General features: G+C 42.4%; 1 protein-coding gene across 13 annotated transcripts in view; it reads right to left on the bottom strand.

The window, feature by feature from the left end:
- LOC143296424 (SPARC-related modular calcium-binding protein 1-like) overlaps positions 1–24000 on the bottom strand; it is a 133860-nt gene that overhangs the window by 23741 nt on the left and 86119 nt on the right. For 5 of the 13 annotated variants that reach the window (XM_076608330.1, XM_076608329.1, XM_076608333.1 and 2 more), the window contains exons 7-8: positions 6397–6471; positions 1211–1324 (exon numbers count right to left, since the gene is read on the bottom strand). In XM_076608330.1, the coding sequence (XP_076464445.1) occupies positions 1211–1324; positions 6397–6471 (189 nt within the window). Of the gene's footprint in view, positions 1–1210; positions 1325–6396; positions 6472–15030; positions 15100–24000 lie in introns of all 13 variants that reach the window. The other 8 variants (XM_076608337.1, XM_076608336.1, XM_076608331.1 and 5 more) reach the window with 8 other exon arrangements.

The following is a 24000-nucleotide window of genomic DNA, read 5'->3' as shown; positions in this document are numbered from 1 at the left end:
ACCCAGCCATACCGCTCACCGCCATCTCCCTCCCAGCCTTTGTCACACGACCACATAAGACTAAAAGATTGGCGTGGACACTTTTATTTTCGTGCTCATTCTTATTACTTTTTTTTTTAAACTGAACAAACATGTGTGTGTGTCTGAGAGAGAAAAAGAAAGAGAGAGAGAGAGAGTCCATTTTTTAAAGTTTGCCTTTTTTTTCTTTTTTTCTTTTTTTTTATATTTTGTTGTTGTTGTTGTTGTTGTTATTGCTGAAAATATTTCCATCTCCGGTTAAAAGCAGACAGAACAAGAAGACACAGAAGGAAAACCTGTAGGTACATTTCAAATGAAAATCGTCATTCTTTTTTCTTCTTCTTCTTTTTTCTATTTCTAATATGAATGTGCAAACAATAACTCTGTTTTCTTTTTTCTTTTTTATTATTGGTCGATAATCAAAGTCTAACCAAACTTCTTTTTTTTTTTGCACACGACATATTTCATATATTCATATTAACAAGTATTTAAATGACTATTTAAACTTCGTTTTCACACTTTGATTCTATTTTGTGTTCTGATCTTTCTTATTTTGTTGATCACTCTTGCTTTGGTCGACTACCGTTTACTCTCTCTCTCTTTCTCTCGCAGAGACGCAAGGGCATACAGGAGTCATGACCTGGGTGCGGCCCGGGCCACTCAGAGCGTAAGGAGCTCAGGGTCAAAACACTTGAATTGAGGAGAGCTTCTTCTCTGAAGACCTTGTACTGTCCAGCTCTCCCTAGAGTTTCTTATCGCCGAATTCTTTTGTCTCCCCTGATCATTAGTCTTGATGCGCATGGTACATTAGAAAACAGGGGGCGGGGGGGGGGGGGGGAGAGAGAGAGAAAAGAAAAAAATGGTAACATAATATACAACAGGACAAAGTTTTAGTACAAAAATTCAGTTGTTCAGGGGAAAAGTCGGCCATACAATACACCCCCCCTCCCTCATCATCCCTGACCCACCCCTCTCACCTTTCCCACTAAAACCACACGTTATTAAGAAAGAGAACTCCCCCCCCCCCACACACACACACCACCCCCCTTCCCTCCAACCCTACACTTTGTTAAGAGAGAGAAGATGGCGGCGAGCACCCCGTCACGTGACCACAAACAAGCCCAATGGTGTGAGGTGAGGTGAGGTGAGGAGTGAGGATGAGGAGGAGGAGCAGGAGTAGGAGGAGGAGTACCTGTCCGGTTCTTGCGGCCGCTGAAGCCGGAGGAAGCGAGGGGGCGGCTGGACTGAGGTGACAGGCCCGAGGATGGGGGACGCAGCACCGGAGGGAGGGGCCTGAGAATGGGATCTAGACACACCCAACGCGCCGCACCACACCCACAGCCACAGCCACAGTCACACCAACACCCAACAAGGGTGGCCGGACCCCCCGCCCGCAGCGAGCGGCAACAGAAACCAGCAAGAGAGGAACTATTATTATCAACTCCAAAAAGCAAGCTTGAAAAAGGAAAAAGAAATGAATAATGATAAAAAAAAAAGGACACACGTACACACACACGCATTCAACCATGATACACTAGCGATTGAAACTTCTTTTTCCCCTCCAATGTAACCACAAATACACAAACATTAAACATAAATAAATAAATAACTGAATAATACATAAACCGAACAAACAAAGCAGATCGTGTATAAAGTGTGCAAACTATACTACCTGCATTCTAACTACAGTAGTGATTATTACATGATGCAAAGTGCCGCTCAACCAAGTGCTATTTAGTTTTAAAATTCCAACAGTAATCAACAAACAATACCCTTTATGTTCTTTCGATTAATCGAAAAAGAAAGCAATATTGTTTCGCGAGTGATCTTTCCCGCTAATCTGACAAATGGAAGAGGACTGTTGTTGCATTTACACATACGAATGGAAGCTGAGGACTAAACATCCAGAATACACATATATTGTTTCGGGTCTGTCTCCACTGTTTTGCCTTCTCTTCTTTTTACGTCATCTGTGTCACATAAATGGTTAATGGTCAAAATGCTTTTGATCGAGTTATCCAATATCATAAAGGTAAATCGAATGTTCTAGTTAAGTTAAAATATATAAATATATAATATAATAATAACAATTATATATATATATATATATATATATATATATATATATATATATATATTCATTCAACATTCCACAACATTGGTCCACTGGAGTTTGATCATGATCAAACAAAAGAAAGCATTCCAAATTACAACGTAGTTATTATTATTATTATCATTATTATTACTCAGTGTCTACTCCGTGTCTTTATATCACATCTCATGCCTGCAAAGTGAGTGGAATGAAGTCCCTGATGTCCTGATCAGTAACGCTGAGTCTACGTGTGTGATTTCAACACAAATACACTGGAAACTGCTTGACAACCTTCAATCGAATAATTCCTCGGAACTTCTCATACATTTTACTTCAATGAACGAATCATCAGTTATTTTCAAAGTCTGCATTCATGAGCAGATCTGTTCAAATACGGGAGTCACACTGATCAGATAGTAACCATGAACTACGATAAGATTACTAGTAATCATGAACTGCACTCGCCAAAGGACTCTCAAGGGAACACAGAGGGATGTAAAGAGGGGTAACACAGAGACCAAATTGTCTATGCGTGTTTATATTCTTAGCGAATGCTACACTTATACTTTCATGAGTGCCGCATACCCTTTATGCTTCTAGCTGTAATGAACCTGCCGCCATAGAAAGCCACAACAACAAAGTACATGCATTTGAAATGAAGCTTAATGCTCACAAAGGGCAACGGTATGCTTAAATGCGACAAACAACAAACACATATACCTCAACATCAAAATATGAAACGGATAAGGGTATGTCATGGATACTTATTGATAAATTCATACAAAATGCATACTGATGAAAACCAAAGAAAAAGAAGCATTTATTATACCTGCACGATTTATTTATCTCTACTTATGTGACACAAAAGCAATCTGAATTAGTGTAGATACATTTTTTCTTCATTGTTTCTGAACTGATAGTATATCGTGGAAGAAAATGACTAAAACGTGCACACAATTGGCATGAATATCAAAACTACTTCATAAACAATAAGTAAAAATTAAAGTTGTTCCTCTTGACTTGATTTTCGTCTTCTCCGAAATTAGGACACAGTATTCTTTTGCATGTACACGTACTGTTCTTGTGTTAAAGAAAGAAAAGCACAATTTTTCTTAATAAAGGTTTAGTAAAGAAATGTGTGAAAAAAAGTGAGTATAATTATGCACCATTTTTCTTAATAAAGGTTTAGCAAAGAAATTTGTATAAAAAATAAAATAATAAAAATAATAATAATGTCAGTATAATTATGTGGCATGCTTTTACTAGATATATAACACTGTCACAGTAATACAGTTTCATCAGCACAATGCAATCAGAACTTTCTCCATTCACAAGGAACACAACTTCAAGTCAGTGCTGCTTACGCTACCGATTCAGCTAGCACACAGGTAAATAAAAGGTACATTGGAACAAACCCAGACACTTCCTTGTTAATCATTTCATCTCCTGGCCTCATTATTTGTTAATTTCCTGTAAATTTCACGCTCGTTTTTAGCCGCTTCACGTCTGTATGAGTTCCATCCAACCCCCCCTTCCCCCGTAAAAAGCACTGTTATAATCGAACTGCCTCAGGCTGCACACTGTCAACGATCATTTGTAACAGATCCCGGAAACGGTGACGCCAATGCGAGCCTGAGAAACTGTTCTGCCAGCTTTCAAATGTGTCAGCCATGAAAAAACGTTAAAGAAAAAAAACCCAACTCAGATTGATTGATGAATTCTCTTGTCCTTGTGTGTGTGTGTGTGTGTGTGTGTGTGTGTGTGTGTGTGTGTGTGTGACAGATTTCTGTCTGTTTATCAGTCTATCTGTCTGTGTTTTAAAACGTCCCATGTAGGTCACTGTTCGTCGGAACTCGCAATTCTCTAGTAAAGTCCAGTGTGATCATTCACCACTTATTTACACAGGCATAAAGACAATGTGGCGCTATGACATACAGAGTCGTTTCATTTACACCTAAACAAGTTAAATAAGTGCGACATATTCCGATGGACTGATTTTCAATACCATGACCAGTTCAGTAATTTCATAAGATTAAATGTAAAAGGTCCCCATTCTCTTTTACAGCTACAGAAGCGGTTAATTCCTAGCCACTGTTTCTAAGGCTCAGCATTATCATTAGGGCTGGTCCCAGTCAACTCCTGTCGTTTCAACCTTCGATAACCGACGTTTGGTACACATTCACATGTGTGGGGTGAGGGACACGGGAGTGAAAGTGCCATTCTCCAGGACACACCAGAGGCGAAAACAGGGCCTCGAACTCTGATCACATGTGAACACTGGATCGGATGTTGAACAGCGCCTTTCCGATTCTGCCACTGCGTCCACACGCATTGCATGAAACCTCTCATGTGGTAATTTTTGAGAAATGTTTGGATCCTTTCCCATTTAACAGCTTTTGAAATATTGTATTTTTCACAAGTCTCACACGCATTGAATGAAACCTCTCATGTGCTAATCTTTGAGAAATGTTTGGATCCTATCCCATTTAACAACTTTTGAAACATTGTATTCTTGACAAGTCTTCAAATCCACGTTTATTCTAGTGTCATTTGTAAACCTTTCATCTTCTAGAATGCATCCAACATGATAATGTTACAGTTAGAATCTTTTTTTTTTTTACAAATATCCAAATCACACAAGGACACAACTGCAGCGCACAATATCAAAACACCAAAGGCTAAGCTGCACAATATCGAAATACGAAAGGCTAAGCACATGTTAGGATCAAACAGAATGTATTATCACCATTTAAAAAATGAACAGATAATAGATTTAAAAAACACAAAAAAACAACAAATACATTTAAAGAAAACAAAACAAATGGATGATAATTATGTTCATAGCATTCCAGAACAAATATGAACCCAGAAAACAAAGAAACGTCTTTCTTGTCACCAGACTACATTCAGAGAAAATGTCCAGCCAAAAAACGAGGTACATATTATTTTGTTTCAATGTAACATTCAAGCAATGGAGTAAACAAGGAAGCAAGTTTCTCAAAATATCTAAAACAACCCCCCCCAAAAAAAAACAACAAAAAAACAAACAAACAAAACAAAACAAAAAAAACAAAAAAACAAAAAACCTTAAAAATTGAGAAGAACATAAAAACAGGCTGTCTACAATACAATGCTAATTTCCAAATAAACTCTGGCAAAAACATTTACAAGGTAAGGTTCCAACACAAAGACAGATCCAGACGAGAGATTAAAATGTTCTTTACTGCCAGGATATTTGTCCCAAAACAGTCTGGGACAGAAACACGTTTCATGTTACTAGGTATATTACATTCCAAACACCACTTGGGCAGGTCCTACAAAAACAAAACCACGCTTCTTATCACCAGGGAATGTATTACTAAATAAACATCAACACAGAAACACACGGGAAAAGAATATATTTCCTGTTACCAAGACACCCTTCAGAAAAACCTTGGCAGAAAACAAACATGCTTCTTGTTAACACGTAATATTCAAATTGTAATTTAAAAAAACACACAAAAAAACCAAAAACAACCAACAACAACAGCAACAACAACAACGAGAAACACGAAAAAGATAGAAACGAAAACCCACAAAGACCAGAAACATGTATGTTTTCATAGGAGACATTGAAAGTATAAAACAGTATGTGAAAAAAGAAAACAAAAGCGAATCTTGTTTCCGCCCAAAAGGTAAACGAGAGAGAAAACAATCACAGGCCATCGACAAAGATACGTCAGGGATTAATGTCACAATGTTCACAAGAATATAATCACATCCAAAACACAACACATAAACTGACCCCAAACCACATTGTGGTGCTGCCTGACAATTCCAGATTTTAATTTCCACAAATTTATGAAATGACTTTTTTTTTTATTTCACGAAGGTAGTGGAGTCAGCGAAACTAGTTGCTTTTTGTACACCCAGCCCCTCAAGAGAAGGGTTAGACAGTTATGTGTTTAACAGTTCGCACAATCTAAGAATATGTTATATACATTTTAAGAGAAAAAAAACAGTGGTTGATTTTTTTTTAGATAAAAAATAAGGCGTAGGTTAGAGACGCACGCGCGTATTACAGTTTAACCCCCACCCCAGCCCCCTTACCCCCCGCACCAACCTCCTCTGATAGCCTCTCCTCTTCCTTCCTTGCAAAAAATATTTTTAAAAAAAGAAAGAAAGAAAAAGAAACGAAGACAAAGTGACCATTGCTACGCCTCAAGATAACGTGCGTGAGGGGTGACATGGAACCAATCGGAAACAGCAAGGCAGCAAAACAAATGCAAGTTGGAAACAAGGCCTACCGTGTCTTGACTTGTCCGGCGGGCTGTGCGTCGTCTGGCCGTCTGAGTTGAGAGCAATGAATATTCGAAAAGACACTATCAACCACGGAGGTCATGGCAAGCTCTCTCTCACGCACTAATTAAGGTATTGCACTTTGCCCGTGTCACCACCACATGCAGTGGGTGGAGGAGGGGTGGGGGAGGGAGGACGAAAGGAGAGGGGAAGGGGGGTGAAAAGGAAAGGGGGGGGGGGGGGGGTAAGAGTGAGGACAGGAAGGTTTGGGAGGGGGAGTCTCTTTCTCACCACAATCGCTCCCGTTCATCAAAATCACCACGGTCATCCCGCTCAGCCTTTCTCGCGCACTTTCATTCGTCCCCTTACATCCTCCAGATTTAAGCGTTTCTGTCAGCAATGAAGATGATGCCTGCCTGGTGAGGTGAAATGTGAAACGATCCCCCTCTCTCTGACTACGACTTAGTCTACTTGATGAGAATGGCAATGATGGTGAACCCTGCGATGATGATACTTACGGTGACGACATCGAAAAGTCTGGATCATTATAACACCAGACTTACATGCTTTTTAAGGTATTCTAGCACGTATGACCTGCGTGCGCGTATACATACACACACACAGAGGCACGCACGCGCGCGCACTCACACACACACGCGCGCGCACACACACACACACACACACACAGGCAAGCACGCACACAGGCATCACACACACACACACACACACACTTCAAGCAGCGTCAAGTGGGTTGTTCTCAGAAAGCATAGCCGATGATGGCTGAAGAAGTATGTAAGTTTACACCTTGTTATCGGTGCTCCCAAATTTAGTTCGAAATGTTAAACAGTGCAAATGCTTCTGAAGATGCAGTAAAAACAAAGCAGGAGCTTGATATGTGTTGCGATTCTAGATGTGATAGCTGTGTTTGTTAAATGAACACTGACCAAAACATGTGAAATTTAACACCAGTCGGTAAGAGACGGAAAGAACCGTTATCGGTGTTGAAGCCGAAATATGCTTATTTTTTTCTCTAAATTTAATATACAGAGAGCACAGCTGGGACATGGCTTTCCATCCTGGAAAATGTACTATTCTCCCAGTCACAAAATCATCCTGCCCTGCAAAATGCTACTATACCCCTCACAACCATATCCTAGAAACTGTTTCTACCTCAAAATACCTAGGCGTTACCATCACAAGTGATCTCAGCTGGGACCTGCACATCAACACCATTTGTGCAAAAGCCAATAAGACCCTCGGCCTCCTCAGAAGAAACCTGAAGATCCCAGCAGTGCGCCTCAAAGAAACAGCGTATAAGACTTTCGTCAGACCAATCTTGGAGTACGCGTGCACCGTATGGGACCCGCATACCCAAGACAACATCAAGAAGATCGAAGCTGTCCAGAGACGAGCAGCACGGTTTGTGGTCAACTGGTACCACAACACATCTAGTGTCACCGCAATGATCGACAGACTGCAATGGCCGACTCTGCAGCACAGACGGAAGGTAGCTAGGCTTGCCATGCTACGCAAAATAATGGACGAAGAGGCGATCGTCGACAAAAGCTGCATCGTGCCAGCCCCACTCAGACAAAGAAGGAAACATTCCCGCCAGCTCAACCAGATCCGGTGTAAAACCCAATACAGGCAATATTCCTTCTTCCCCAGAACGATACGTGACTGGAACAACCTGCCTGAAACAGCTATAGCAGCAGACACCTTGGACACCTTTAAGTCTAGGGTGCCCCCCAATCAGTAGTTAATTAGATAATAGGCCCCCTCCCCCCCTCCCACCCCCACCCCCCTTCCTCTTCCCCACCCCCTCTCTTACCCTAATATTTTTGGGGTTTTTTAATTTATTTTTGGGGCCCTGCTGTCTTAGATCAGCAAGGGACCGGCTAGCTCGGAAGGGCGAAAAGTGAAGTGATAGTAGCCTGCCGGAGAACCCACTTAGAGTAGGACTAAGTTTTCATCCTCACTAATAGGTCTGTCACTTTCTGTAGCTTGTTTTTCTTTCATCGCAACCCAACAAAAACGGCGTAAAAATCAAATTGATGACTGTGGCCGTCAACGCAGTGAAAGTGAAAGTGAAATCTGTATAAGCACTATACAGTGTTACCACAACGCAGTAATCGAACGCAGTAATTAATCGTGAATAGAAAATTTAGTAAACAATCTTTCTGCAACGTGCACTTAACATAAAAAAAAAATTTTTTTAAGTAAAATAAGAAAACCGCGGTGATATATTATCCATATACTTGTACATTCACTTCATTCTTTGACAGAAGGACACAAACCAAATTGAACCCTTTTGATTGGTTGCCGTGCCCTGAATGGAAGTTCTTTCGTCATATTCGGAATTCAGAAGACGGTTGTTCATACTGCACATCTCCATATGGCAACGGTAGATGAACCCTTCACTCATGTTGTGAACATGCGCTGTCTGGACCTACTGTCGCACGTGAATCAGCGCGAACGACACTTCAACTTGGCCCTTTGGGTTTGACGTAATGCATTAGCTGTCCCCAAAAAAATCCCAGTCACGTTCAAGCAAGCCACAGCGAAGCGGTCCGCTGATCACCTTCACGCTGCAGGTCACCTGGGAGCACAACAATCACCAGGAGAGGCTGCGAGCTTTCGGTGTGCACGTGTCCACCGTACAGTCTACACAACTGTCTTCAACCAGTCAGCAGACCACGAGTGTTGACAGCCCCAGTTCCAAGGCAGCTACACGTGTGTCACCACCATCTCCCGTTTTCCTGTTGATGCAGCTGGGTCATTCAGCCACAATGGGTCTGTAGAGAAACGTGTGGTCCTAAGAAGCATGCCGGTTGGCCCAAAGGGACGCGACTAGCCTCGTCCTTCACAGTTCTTCCTGAAGTACGCTGCCATCATATGAATAAATGGCTGCCGATATATATATGGCTTCAGTGGAACAACATCACTGGCGCTATCGGGAGTGGTAAAGAGTCGTCTTTATTGATGAGAACGAGATCCGACGAAAAGACCTGACGACAATATTGCCAGAGAATCGAAAAATTGTCATTAAAGGGACCAGGAAATGGTACATATGGGGGTGCCATGAGCTCCAAGTAAAATTACGGGCCTGTCGTTTTTCAGGTTGTGGGCGGCGGGAACAGAATGGCATCAACCTTTAACGTCACATCAACGAGGCACTGCGTCCATGGGAGGTTCCTCACCAGACAACTTGGCTCTGGGACTGTGTCCATAACACCAATAGTCGTTCCAATCTTCTCCCCGTGTCCATGAACACCAACAGTCATTCCAATCTTCTCCCCGTGTCCATAACACCAACAGTCATTCCAAGCTTCTCCCCGTGTCCATGAACACCAACAGTCATTCCAATTTTCTCCCTGTGTCCATAAACACCAACAGTCATTCCAATCTTCTCCCTGTGTCTGTGAACACCAAGTCATTCCAATCTTCTCCCCGTATCCGTTAACACCAACAGTCATTCCAATCTTCTCCCTGTGTCTGTGAACACCAACAGTCATTCCAATCTTCTCCCTGTGTCCATGAACACCAACAGTCATTCCAATCTTCTCCCCGTGTCCATGAACACCAACAGTCATTCCAATCTTCTCCCCGTGTCCATGAACACCAACAGTCATTCCAATCTTCTCCCCGTGTCCGTTAACACCAACAGTCATTCCAATCTTCTCCCCGTGTCCAAGAACACCAACAGTCATTCCAGTCTTCTCCCCATGTCCAAGAACACCAAAAGTCATTCCAATCTTCTCCAGGCATAATCGAATATGCATCTTTTTCCATTTCACCTCCAGGTCCGAACTCCACAGTTTCACTTCAGGCCTCATACAGCGGCCCAGTTTCTGACTTCTCACAGAAAACCGATAACCTGACGCGCAGTATATGCGCTCAAAATGCAGAGCCAAATTCGTTGCCAAAGTAGCGCTTCATCGATGTTTGGCAAATCTCTCTGGTTGCAGAGGAAAAGGAATGAATCCGTATCGGCTCTCGTCTCAGTGAGCACGCAATAATCCTGTCATCTCTGCTGATGTTCGTCGCCTGTTTGCTGGCAACTTTTCGGCCCGAGTCAAATTCAGAAGCAAAAAGAACAGGCTTTTCTATAAAGATTGTTTTTCCTCGTGAGTGTTCTTAATTTAATATAAGCTGTTTTCTTGAAGGATTTCTTAATTTTTTTCGACCTGCTGCTGTGGCGCACGCGAGACACTGAATACAACCGTGAAAATCGTGTGGGTATATCAAACTTTTAATCCAACAACATTGGTTTGTGTTGCATTGTTGTTACAATGTTGAGGCGGACCAGACTTACACAACGTGTGTGTGTGTGTGTGTGTGTGTGTGTGTGTGTGTGTGTGTGTGTGTGTGTGTGTGCGTTACTATGCTAAGGGTATCCCTACCCCTCCAATATTTTTAATATCTCTGTATACTGAGAACAACCCCAAACGAAAGTTAGCCCTCAAACGTTTGCTCCTCCCCACCCTCAAACTTTTGCCCTTCTCCGCGCCTCCCTGACCCCCCCCCCCCCCCCCCTCCCACCTCCAGACAGCCATTCTGCACCAAACAATAAATCAAATACATACGCACATACTAGGATCAAAGGTATAGCTCCACCTAGCTAACACTACTTGATTACACAATTCATACTCTCTCTCTCTCTCTCTCTCTCTCTCTCTCTCTCTCTCTCTCTCTGTGTGTGTGTGTGCGTGTGTGTGTAAACCTCCCGTTCTGTCACACACCATTTAAGCACGCACATAAAATCACTTACATGATTTTAATCACATGTGAGCAATCATGCAATGCGTCGACAAATATGAACTCTCCAACAGCAGAGGGTATCCAATATACTCACGGCTATAATCGCACATCCCACATCCCCTCCCGCCACACACACACACACACACACACACACACACAAGCAGAGCACATATTCTCTGGAAAATGTTGAGCATAAAGCGACATGTTTCATTGCATGCAAACTTGTAACATTTTCTGAACTAAGCAATGGGCAACATCACAAAATGATAAAGCTTCCAACAACAACAAAAATCAGACGCACACACCAATACCAAATAAAACAAACAAAAAGACCAGAGCAATGTTACAACTTTTGGATGCAGGACAAGAAACAGGAGATTCTCCGTCCAATGTGAAATGTCTAGTCACATGAAAATAATAGCATAGAAAGTCAAATCTGGAGAAAACAAACAAGCATAAAAGGAATTGTAAAATACACGAACAAAAAAAACAACTATATTCATGCAAAAAAGTAACCACCACCCCCCTACGCCCCCGCCCCCCCACCACCACCCTCCAAAAAAGAGGGGGGGGGGGGGGAGAAGAAGGAAAAAAAATTCTGAAATACGAAAAGTTCTTGCTCGTTTCGCTTGAATATTTATCACGAATAATCATCAACAATAACATACAGGCTTCAAGACATCAACATGCCATTGCAAACGTGGAGGGGAGCATGCCAGTAGATACATATACATCTGTGCGCGCATTTTGTGCGTGTGCGTGTGTGTGAGAGAGAGAGAGAGAGAGAGAGAGAGAGAGCGTGTGCGTGCGTGTGTGTGAGGGGAAGAGAGAGAGAGACAGGGGGGGCGAGGGGGGGGGGGGGGCGGAGAGACAAAGAGATATAGGGAAAGGGCGATATTTTCTTTCCTCCATAACATCTACCACCAACTGCGTCCCACCACCCTTCACTCCAACAGTGTATGGGGAAAAAACAAAACAGAAAGAAAAAAAACCCAAAACCCCACTGTTTATGATGATTATGTCTAGACTCTTGTTGCTGTTGTTAATTAACTTGAAAGTATCGTTTCACTGTCAGCGTTGGCAGCCATCTTTTTTTATTAGTTTTGTCGTACTTCAGTGGGGTTTGAAGAAAATTACATTCGTAAAGCGGAGATTTAAAACAAAAATGATAATGGTCAAAAGCCAACGCAAAAAGAAACAAAAAGAAAAAAAAAGGAAAAAAAAAAAAACCCTTTCAATTTCGAACAGTATACCGGATAGATTTTTTTCTTCTTTAATATATGATTCACAAGTGACCATGGGAAAGAAAGGAACAAAAAGGAAACGCAACAGCCAGCTGAATCAACGAACAAAACCCGAGTAATAGCAAAACGCTTCATTGTCTGGCACACATTTTCGGAAGACGTCCCATGAAGGATGGGCGGCTCTTTTAGCTGTTACACTGCGAGTGAAAAATATATTAACCTTTTATCATTTAAACAACAAAAACAGCTCTCTGTCTGTGCGTGCGTGCGTGCTTGCGTGAGTGTGTGAGTGAGTGAGTGAGTGTGTGTGTGTTAGTGTGTGTGTGTGTGTGTGTGTGTGTGTGTGTGTGTGTAAGTGATGGGAAACAGAGGAAGCAGCAGTATTTCTCCGAAGCTTGCAAGAACTCCCTGTTCTTTTTACCCTTGATTTATATTACGTTCAACATGCGGACATTTTTTCCTTGACTGAAACTGAAGTTCGCTACCCGCCTGTTTCGTGTCTAAAACCTTGGCATGTCTAGACCGATATTTCATTCCACCTTTCCATATTCCACCATCCTTTATACCACAGTCTCAAACAAACGTACAAAAAACACCCCAAATGGAGCTTCAGAAACGCTGAATATTTTTCAATGAGTTCAGCATAACAGAGCGAAATATCAAATATAATTAGCAAATACAGTGAACTGCGCTTATAACTGAGGTAAATGCACTCGTAACACTCACAACATAATTATGCTCTCTGCCTGTGGCAGTATGAGGAGTGTACGGACCAGAAACATCAATGCAAAGGGGAGGCCGAACATACAATTCCATCTTCGCCAGAGGATAGTCGACGGTCTGCATTGACGCTATTCAAGGGGGTCAACACCAATGCGTATGCTACTGAAAAGCCACCTTTTTGTGTCTACCTTTTTACCGCCATGTGTTGTCTCAAGCAGTGGACCTGACTCCGTGCTTCAGGTCTTGAACTTGCGCGCTTCTCGAATTCAAAGATCGCATGGGATTGTATCAACGCGATTGACTTGGTGCCTTGCCTTACCTAGCGACTTCGTCACGGTGCATAACATGTGTGTCCTGGAGCCAGTTGCATTGCTCGGACGGAAGAACCTAGTATGGTCGTCACCCGCTACTAACTGTGTGTAGTATGGAGCTGACCAATGGCGTAGTTCGGTCAACGTAGGCATTTAGTCACGTGCAGCTGTCAAAACGTTAGAACCAAGCAATGCAACTGGCACCTGAAGAGCAGCGAAATCAAGTTGTTGAAAAAGTGTGTCTATTCTGAAGAGCATCTGTTTCGTTTTCATTCGCGCCGCTTTGTGAGTTTTCCAGAAAAGCATCCATCTATGGTTTCAATAGAGGACACACACAAACACCACCCTGGCGCTCATATACAGACATATAGGGGAAAAGGAATCTGCTACTTTCTGCCCACTGCTTCTCTCTCAGCCAACCTCGTCCTATCCGAGTTTTTTTAATGGTAGTTATAACACCCCATCCCACCTCATTCTGTCCCTGTCCTTTTATGTCTGTCTCTCTATATATAGAGAGTAAATATCACTTTTTCTTACCGAAGTCCAACCTATTCTGTAGTATGGTTTTGAAAAAAAAGGCCATTTAATCATTATTTTAAAAAAAAATATTAGAAGTATATATCCGTCCACCAAATAATGTACACTACTGTGATCTGATAGGTATCCAGTGTATCTACGTTCTTGCATGGACTTCATTGCATACTGGCTGAAACAATAACTCGAATGGATGAACACAGACCACCATTCGAAGCTGAAACAAATGCTGTCATGTTATATGGAAATTGCGTGGGTTGTTAGTGTTCGTAAAATCGAGTGTAAGTATTATTGTGCGTACGTATGTCTTAAAAAGGATTTTCGACCTCGTGGAAGAATTCAGAGAAATATGATTGCAGGTCGCATGAGTGGAACGATCGCGTTCAAACAAGTGACACCTTTCAGTTTTATAGAACGTCTGATTCGGGCCATCAGTTCAAATTATAAACAACACTTGAATTCAAATACGTTCATTAGAAATATCCTAACAGAATTCAGATTTGGAATATGATCTATCAATGTCAATCTCCGTAAGTTCAGAAGAGTTTCATTTGCATATTATACCATTCTGGAATTTTAAAAAAGGAGTCCAGCTTAGATGAGTTCAGAGAACAGTTATTGTTGTTTTGTTTTGTTTTTTTGTTTGTTTGTTTCAAGGAGATTCTCTGGTAGTTCATCTGTTTCACCTGAGCCATCTGTTCATTTCATCAGATGACGGCGTTTTGCATAAAAAGACGTGACGTTATGCAGATGTTCTTTCGATATACATTTTTTTATGGTTTGCACCTACCCCCCCCCCCCCCCCCCCACACACACACACACTCACTACAGACGAAACAAAGACAGGGTAACCCTAGACCCTACCCTTCCAAATCGAATCGTCTTTAAAATAAATAAATGTTCAAGAAATAAAACAAAATAAAATAAATTAAATAAAAACCGAAAGTTGTCAGGCAGCAAAACCACTCAGTAGATTTGGGAGCCCAACACACAGACACACAGGGCCCACCGAATGACCAATCAAGATAGCCCTATCAGACGCTAGATGGACCAATCAAACAAGGCCTACCGTCTCTTGGCTTGTCGGGAGGGTTGTCGGTCACCAGGCCGTCTGAAGGAATGAGATTTCGAAATGCCCCTATAAAGCAAGAGGGTCATTGTTCGCATGCTCTCACTCCTTCTCCACACAGTTAACAGGTTGATCCACACTGTACAACCAATCTAACTTCGTCTGTCTTACCATTGCTTATACATACATACATGCATATATATATATATATATATATATATATATATATATATATATATATATATATATCTTTCGCTGTCAGAGGGTTAAACTGAAATACACAGTGAGAGAAATGGTGGAAACAGTTCTAAGCACAGAGAGAGAGAGAGAGAGAGAGAGAGAGAGAGAGAGAGAGAGAGATTAGACAAACCAAATGAAACATCTCCCTTTTCAAGACATTTTGGACATATTTCGTGGAATATGAAACTTAAAAATGCCCACTCGACGCTTTATCGTGAACATTCTTTGTATTACTTTCATATTGTTTTGAGAGGGGGGCGTGGGGTCATGGGGTAAAAATATCATCAACCTGGTTTAGTTTAATCTTGAATAAAAGCTAATCGAGAAACGAACACAAAACAAAATATCATTGGCAAATGAAGGTAAACTATGCAGGGGAAAAAAACAACAACTGACTATAAATTAGGCCAGAACATTTCAACCTACGCTTATAATAAATACACTTAAATCCCGCCAGCCTCTGAGACACTAATATTCTCTCTCTCCTTCACTTTATTTTAGCGCATTGAGAGTTGTACAGACGTAGCTGCCATGTTAAATTAGAATTGGACACACTAGGATAGATAGAAATGCTGCGGGATTTGATATTTTCTCTCATCCGTTTCTTATATGTTTTTTTTCTCATAATGGACACACGATAATGACGAATACACACTGTACTGATGGTAACATGCAATATTTGTTACTGCACTGTGGGTATGATGAAATTTGATGATGATGATAATATAAGGTAAGGATGGTCAAGTTAATGTCATCGTATAGTGTTGATAAATGTTGATAAATATCATGTTAGAATAGGCCATTCTCTCTCTCTCTCTCTCTCTCTCTCTCTCTCTCTCTCTCTCTCTCTCTCACAAGCACCCAAGCAAACATACAAAAAACTACACATAAACAAACACGCGCGCACACACACATATCCTTGCTTTCTCTATCTCTCTTTCTCTCCTTCTCTCACGCACACCCACACATACACACACACACGCACGCACACACACGCACACACACACACACACACACACACACACACTCACGCTGGGAATGGGCCGTTGGGAAAGAGAATGTTAGTTGCAAGAAAAGTTATGTGAAGCTAAGGACTGAAAAAAAGAAGATAACTTGACAAGACATGACCACTATCATTAATCAATCTAACCAAGCAGCTTGAAGCAAAGCAGACCTTGAACAAGTGAAGATTAAATACAAGTGAAGATTGAATTCAGATCAGCAGTGTACACACAGCAAAAGAAGCGCATACAAGCGAGCGAGTGAACTGCGTGTGCTTTTGTACGTGTGTGTGTGTGCGCGCGCGCGCGCGTGTGTGTGTGTGTGTGTGTGTGTGTCTGTGTGTGTAAGCGTACTGCGTGCGTGCGTGTGTGTGTGTGTGTGTGTGTGTGTGTGTGTGTGTGTGTGTGTGTGTGTGTGTGTGTGTGTGTGTGTGTGTGTGTGTGTGTGTGTGTGTGTGTGTGCGTGAGAGAGAGTGTGCGTGTGCGTATGTTGATGTGTGTAAGCGTGTGTCTGTGTGTGTGTATGTACGAGGGTCCTTGAAGAAGTGATGCAATAAGGAAAACTATTGAGGTCACAATAACCATTATGTACAGCAATAGCGCAACAGGTAAAACGTCAAACTTCATTCTGCTGCGTGAAACTGAGTTCAGGAAGGCAAAATGTCAGGTAAGGATGATGGTTCCCCTGGGGCTGAAATTCAGCTCAATCAGCGGGATTTTCGAGCTATGATGCTGTACGCCAGCGAAAGAGTTATCAGCAATGCTTCCAAAGTTTGTCAGCAATCAGCAATGCTTACAAACACCATCACAGAACACAATCTGTAGGTCATACACGCAGCTTCGACGTGGAGGACCTACCCTCAAAGATGATGACTATTGTGGCTGACCTCTACCAGTGGTAACTGACCAAAACGAACTGGCCCAGGTGAGGTCTGTGATCAAAGATGACCCTCGTGTCACCATTGATGAAACGAAGGAGAAGATGAAGATTTTATCAGTTAGCATTAGCACCATCCTTCAAAAACACCTCCATGTATGTATATATATATATATATATATATATATATATATGATAGTCAGTCATGTCCGACTATGATCATCTGAACAGCAGAGGAGGCACCTGCTGTTCCGACTACTTGGGCTAGAATTTGATTATAGTGGAGAGTGTCTTGCCCAAGTTACATCCCCACTCTCTCGGCCAAGAGGGTTTTAGGACAGTCGGCGTTGGGATGGTTCCCAAAGGCCAACTAGCCCACAAGGCTGCAGCACTAAGAGCCAGTGCAATTTTGCCTCCTAGTTTGAGAGTCATAGTCCTTCACAAAAGACTAAGCTGTAAATGATTTCCCATTGACTGGATAAACCTCCGTGTAAGGACGCGTTATGCCCGTGGGGTACCTCACCACTTGACAAAAGAGCAGAAACAGGGTAGGGTTGAATGGGGTGCGAAATTTCGATGGCAGATGATCAGATCGTGGGATATCGTAGCAAGGGATGAAACGTGGGTGTACCGGTGCGTCCAAGAAACAAAACAACAATCAGCTGTTTGGGTCTTTCCAGATGAAAGTGCACCAACAAAAACTGCGACGTTCCACGATGTCATTTCAAACAAATTGGTGCACGTTTCTTTGCGAAATCAGGCCATGTTGCCACTGTACCCCTCCAAGAAAGAAGGACAAAGAAGTGATGCGTCACTGTCTGCCTCCCAAAGGTGTTCAAAGCATGGTGTGTACGCCGTCCAAGAAGTGGGACAAGAGGACTACTGCTGCACCATGACAATGACTGCTGATTGCACGCAGCTGCTGCAGCTCTACACTTCCTGAAAGAGAATGGTGTGCAACTGGTCACTCATCCCCCGTTTCTCCTGACTTAGCCCCTTGTGACTGGTTTCTGTTCCCTGAGGTGAAGCAGTAGTTGAAGTGGAAAACGTTCCAGTGTGCAGAAGATGCTCGAGCCTTCTTCGAGGGTCTCATTATGTACATGCCACAAGTCGGCCTGGCGTCAAGACAACTTGGTTTGAGCGGGTGATGAAGCGCATACAAGCGGAGGGAGAGTTCTTCAACAACAACAAAAATGCAGTAAACAGAAGATTTGTAACTTTCAAACAATTGCTTTATTGCAAGACTTATTGAAGAGCCCTCGTATGTATGTATGTATGTATGTATGTATGAAGGTATGTCTCTGTGTGTGTGTGTGTGTGTGTGTGTGTGTGTGTGTGTGTCTGTGTATGTGAGTGAGTGAGTGAGTGAATGTGTGTGTGTGTGTGTGTGTGTGTGTGTGTGTGTGTGTGTGTGTGTGTACATGCTTAAAATTCTGAGTGTGAGTGCGTCTGTTTGGGGTGTGCTTGGGTGCACGTGCGTGCATACGATTTTCTAAATGTGTTTGCGCTTGTGACAGACTGGAAATGGGGAGTCCACAAGGGAATGATGGGGATTTAGATGGGGGAGAGAGGCAGTGAAACAGAGACAGACAGGTAAACAAAGACAGAAGAAGAAAGAGAGAGAGAGGGGAGGGGGAGATAGATCAAACATGCATATGCTGCACACACACACACACACACACACACACGCGCGCGCGCGCGCGCGCGCACACACACACACACACACACACACACACACACACACACACACACCACTCACGTGATGTAATAGGATTTTTTTCCTTCCGTTTAACTTACAAACATTAAGCAATGGGGTCTCAACAACCCCGCTGCAAATGCCTTGAAATCTTCAGAAGTCTGAACTATTACATTTTGCTGTTGGCTGTAGTTCTGCTTGTAATGGTTCCGAAGAATTACAGGTTCCGTGAGCTGCGAACAGTCTGGCAGGCAGGCTGACACAAATTCAAAGATGGATCGCTTGCATTAACATTCCCTCATATACCTTAACTTTTTTTTTTTTTATCTTACATCTTAAGCCTTGAATGAATTAGACGAAAACCCCACCTGCACAATAGCATTGCTTGAAACAACTTATGACGACCGAAATGATCAAAAAGAATTCTTGATATAGTTATCAGGGTTAAAGCGAAATATGCTGAGACTTGAGTATTTGAATTCCATTCGAAGAATAGGAAGAACTGATGCAGTCCTATGAAAGTGTAAAGGAGAATATACTTCAGACAAGACATCCATCGTGGCGCGAAAATTCCTGTTAAACAACAGATACAACTATTAGGTTGAGAGTATTGATTAACAAAAAACGACAAAAACTGGTACCCATGATGGTAAACCGATCTGCGATTCATACCGGCGGGGGGGCAAAAAGCTTTGGATAGTATCCTCCTCTACCGATAGGAAGAAAGGGGAAGAAATTCAGCGGTGACAATTCTACGAGTGACACATGTGAAGACATTGATACTTTGGATCAGCCTGCATGAAACAGAGTGGGGAAGGATGAAGATACTGACCACAAGAGGTCACTAAGCAAATTGCAGAGGTCAGTAAACACATTGATCCATGTGAAAGGATAGGACTGCTGAGCGCAGTGTTCCAAATGAAGGTCCCATAAACAAAACTCTGAAGGAACGTGGAACTGAGATAAGTGACCCAAGAGAACAACAAAATGAAGAACAGAAACAGCTGAAGAACACAGATTGCGCGCTGACTCATTGAGCAAGAGAAAAGGGGGCTAGGGGGACGCACGAGGAAAACAGACGTGGTGAGAAGGTGAGAGAGAGGGGGGGGGGTGTTAGGGAGAGAGGGAGCTAAAGACGGAGAGAGATTCAATCTTCAATAATAAATTATATGCATGTGGTGAGAAGGTGAGAGAGAGAGAGAGGGGGGGGGGGCGCGGGGTGTTAGGGAGAGGTGGAGGTAAAGACGATGAGATTCAATCTTCAATAATAAATTATGTGCATGTGGTGAGAAGGTGAGAGAGAGAGAGGAGGGGGGGGAGGGAGAGGGGGAGGTAAAGACGAAGAGAGATTCAATCTTCAGTAATAAATTACATGCATGTGTTCAGAATGAGAAGGTGAGAAAGCGGGGGGGGGGGGGGGGGAGGTGGTGGTAGGGAGAGGGTAGGAAAAGACGGAGAGAGATGCAATCTTCAATAATAAATTATATGCATGTGGTGAGAAGGTTCGAAGAGAGAGAGAGAGATGGTGCTAAAGGCGGACAGATTCAATCTTCAATAATAAATCATATGCATTGTGATGCTCTGGGATATGAACTCCAAACAAGTTTTTTTGTGTTTGTTTTAAATATAAATAAAGCACTAAATAAAATCTAGCTAGAGAGAAAGAATATAAGTGTTCAAAACAGAGAGATGCAAATGTCTACAGAGTACAGGAAGCAAATAAGCGGCGATACTAGAAAGCGCAAAAGCAATGCAGTATAAACAGACAGCACAAGGTTTCAATAGCAAAAACAAAAAATAATAATAATCACTACAAAATACCGTAGGTTTCGCTTCTATGAATACGTAGTTTTGGACCTTGTTATTGCTCGAAAACATTCTGATGACATATCTTATTTATTGCATTATATTTTGGTTTACGGTTGTTAAGATTAATGGGGATACTACCATCGCCCCTCTATCTTTCACTGGTGTAAGCATTTGTACAAATGCACGCGCGCACACACATTAAGCATTGGAGCCTTGAACTTCCCCTCTTTCTCTGAGCGCTTACAAATGTGTGTGTGTGTGTGTGTGTGTGTGTGTGTGTGTGTGTGTGTGTGATTCTATGTGCGCAGGTGCGTGCGTGCGTGCGTGTGTAAGTGTGTGTGAGGTCGAAAGAGAGAGGGTGGAGAGAAAGAATGTGTGTATATGAGACAGACAGACAGACAGACAGACATATCACTCACACACACACACACACACACACACACACACACACACACACACACACACACACACACACGCAATTATGTAAAATGACGCCGCGCAGCTGCGTAAAACTAATGATTTGGCAAACCCCAGCCTCTTGTCTGCACCAAACGGCGGTGCACTGAGAACACAAGCCACATGTTATGATGCACAAAACGCCGCTCCTTACACATTCTGGAAGCCTAGAGAGATGCTGGAAACAAGAGAAAGGTGTGAAGAATGGGGGTTGGGGGGGGGGAGAGAGAGAGAGATGGAGGAGGAGAAAGAGGAGAAAAAGAAGAAGAGGAAGAAGAAGAAGACGAGGAGGAGAACAAGAACAAGAGGAAACGAAGAAGAAGAAAAAAGAAAAAAAAAACTACAGAAGAACTAAGAAGAAGGAGAGAGGTAGGAAGATGGAGAGAAAGAAGAAGAATATGAACAAGAACAAGAACATAAAGAAAAAGAAGATGGAGGAGAAATGGAGTAGGGACGGAAAGAAGCAGAAAAAATGGAGAGAATACGCTTTAAGCTAATATGGGAGAAAATCAACACATTATCATTAATATTATTTATTATTATTATTATTATTATTATTATTATTATCATCATCATCATCATTGCTTTTTTAAACTTGACATCGATGGATTTCCGCTATGGTCCGACAGACTTGAAGCCGTTAATCGTTACCCACTGGACACAAGACTCCAGGGGTCCATGTCATTGCGTGGACAGGATGTGTAGAGGATATAGTCTGGGTATAGATACAGGATACTGTGTAGAGGATGTAGTCTGGGTATAGATACAGGATACTGTGTAGAGGATGTAGTCTGGGTATAGATACAGGATGTGTAGAGGATGTAGTCTGGGTATAGATACAGGATGTGTAGAGGATGTAGTCTGGGTATAGATACAGGATACTGTGTAGAGGATGTAGTCTGGGTATAGATACAGGATGTAGTTTAGAGGATGCAGTCTGGCTATAGATCTATACAGGATGTAGTTTAGAAGATGTAGTCTAAGTATAGATACAGGATGTTGTGTAGAGGATGTGGTCAATAATGAAGGACGTTTGTCGCCATTCAGCATTCCAAAAGTGAACATGGCACAAATAAGAATTTACAATTGGAGGACGATGAGCTGTCGACGCAATGAGCTGTCGACGCAATGAGCTGTCGACGACTCCAGGAATGTCTGAACACCACATGTGCTTCCTCGACACCTTACCCATGGGCTGTCTGTAGAAGTACAGTTTCAAAGCAAAGCACACCAGCTTGAAGCTGTGCGTGCTTTTGATTTGCAGGATATATTACTATACTTATTTAACGCTAACCGGTTTGTGTATTTGATCCAGGTGGTGGTGCTTCATTTCACACGTCGATTTCAAGCACAGGGGAGGAAGAATTCAGTTTATATTTGCGAAGACTTCCATAATATCATTTCAAAATGAGAAATGACAAATGCATAACAAAAATATTCCGCTCCAACAAAACAAAAACAAAAAGCTGATACACACGAAATGTTCCTATGATTGCCAGATTACAATAAAACAGCTAACATGTTTTGGGATGGCAGAGTGAGCTGATAAATGTTAAACGACAAAAAACATATACTCTGCTCTCCGATAATGCTTCGTTTGATTTGCAAATGGCTACCATATCTATTTTCCTTCTGTGATTCAAACCCCGAGGTTCAGGGACAGAAGTGATACACTCGTGAGAGGCCATAATGAAACATTTCTGATGTGAGCACCACTCAAGAGATAGTAACATCACCACTGAGAAATCACCACCCTATCAACGTGGGACCAGCACTAAAAGCCCAAATGGCGAGCGAGTCACTGAAGTGTGTGTGTGGGAGGGAGCTGGGGGGTGCAGGGGAAGGGGGGGGGGCTTGGGCCGTCCTCGGTGGGTGGTAAGACAAGAAGGAAGAACAACTTGGCGGGTGGACCGTGGGTAGAGAGGCAAACTGGACAAAGTGAGGAGACCAACTGAGCTGCAAGCTAGGCAGCCGACTGTGTTAATGGAACCAGCCAGCTTTGAGCGGTAACGCAGTCATCAGGGTTACGTCGGGGTATACCGTGTTCGCACGCGATTTTTTTATTCATTTATTCATGCATTTTTACTTTCCTCTGTGTGTGTGTATATATATATATATATATATATATATATATATATATATATATATATATATATAGATGTAGCCGCAAGGCAGCGGAGGTTTGAGCTTGGAGGTGTACTTCTAGACGAACAGCCTTCCGTGGCTAACGAGTTTCATCTGCTCGGGTTTGAAATCGGAGTTTCCTTCTTGATGAACTGTCTTACTAGGTTAACGAGCTCCATTTATCCGGGATAGGGTTTTTGAGGCGATCCAATTCCGCCTAGATGTTTCCGTCGTAGGACATATATATTCATGATTTTTGTCTGCCTTATGTATTTGTTTGTTAATTTCTTTGAATTCATTTAGTTAATTGATTCTCTGCACGCGTTCAAACTAACACATCGTTTCCGCTTTCCTACAGCTCTACCAGTGAATGGCGTGTCCTTCCTTGTCCTCCATGACAAGTGTACGAATACCCGTTCACTTTCCACGCGCACTTTCGAACGTAACCTTGTACCAAAGGAAAAAAAAAATCCGACAAATCTTGAGAAGCCACTACCTATGTCATGAACCGCTGACCGTTGTAAATTCTCACACACACACACACACACACACACACACACACACACACACACGTGAAGGCACTGGTTGAAAATGGTCATCAGTCGTTTCGTAATTAATTGAACATTCGGAACAATACGAACGGAAAGGAAAGAAGGAGGAGAAAAAAAAGCCGAACAGCATATACCCCCCAACCTGTCATGGCGAATTAACCCAGAACGTCGGTCAAATTATCTCCATCCCCCATGTAGTCAATGCAGCGAGAAGGT

This window comes from Babylonia areolata, chromosome 21 (assembly GCF_041734735.1).
Source record: "Babylonia areolata isolate BAREFJ2019XMU chromosome 21, ASM4173473v1, whole genome shotgun sequence".
Classification (NCBI taxonomy): domain Eukaryota; kingdom Metazoa; phylum Mollusca; class Gastropoda; order Neogastropoda; family Buccinidae; genus Babylonia; species Babylonia areolata.
The sequence above is the reverse complement of the archived record's forward strand: the minus strand, read 5'-3'. Positions and strand labels throughout refer to the sequence as shown.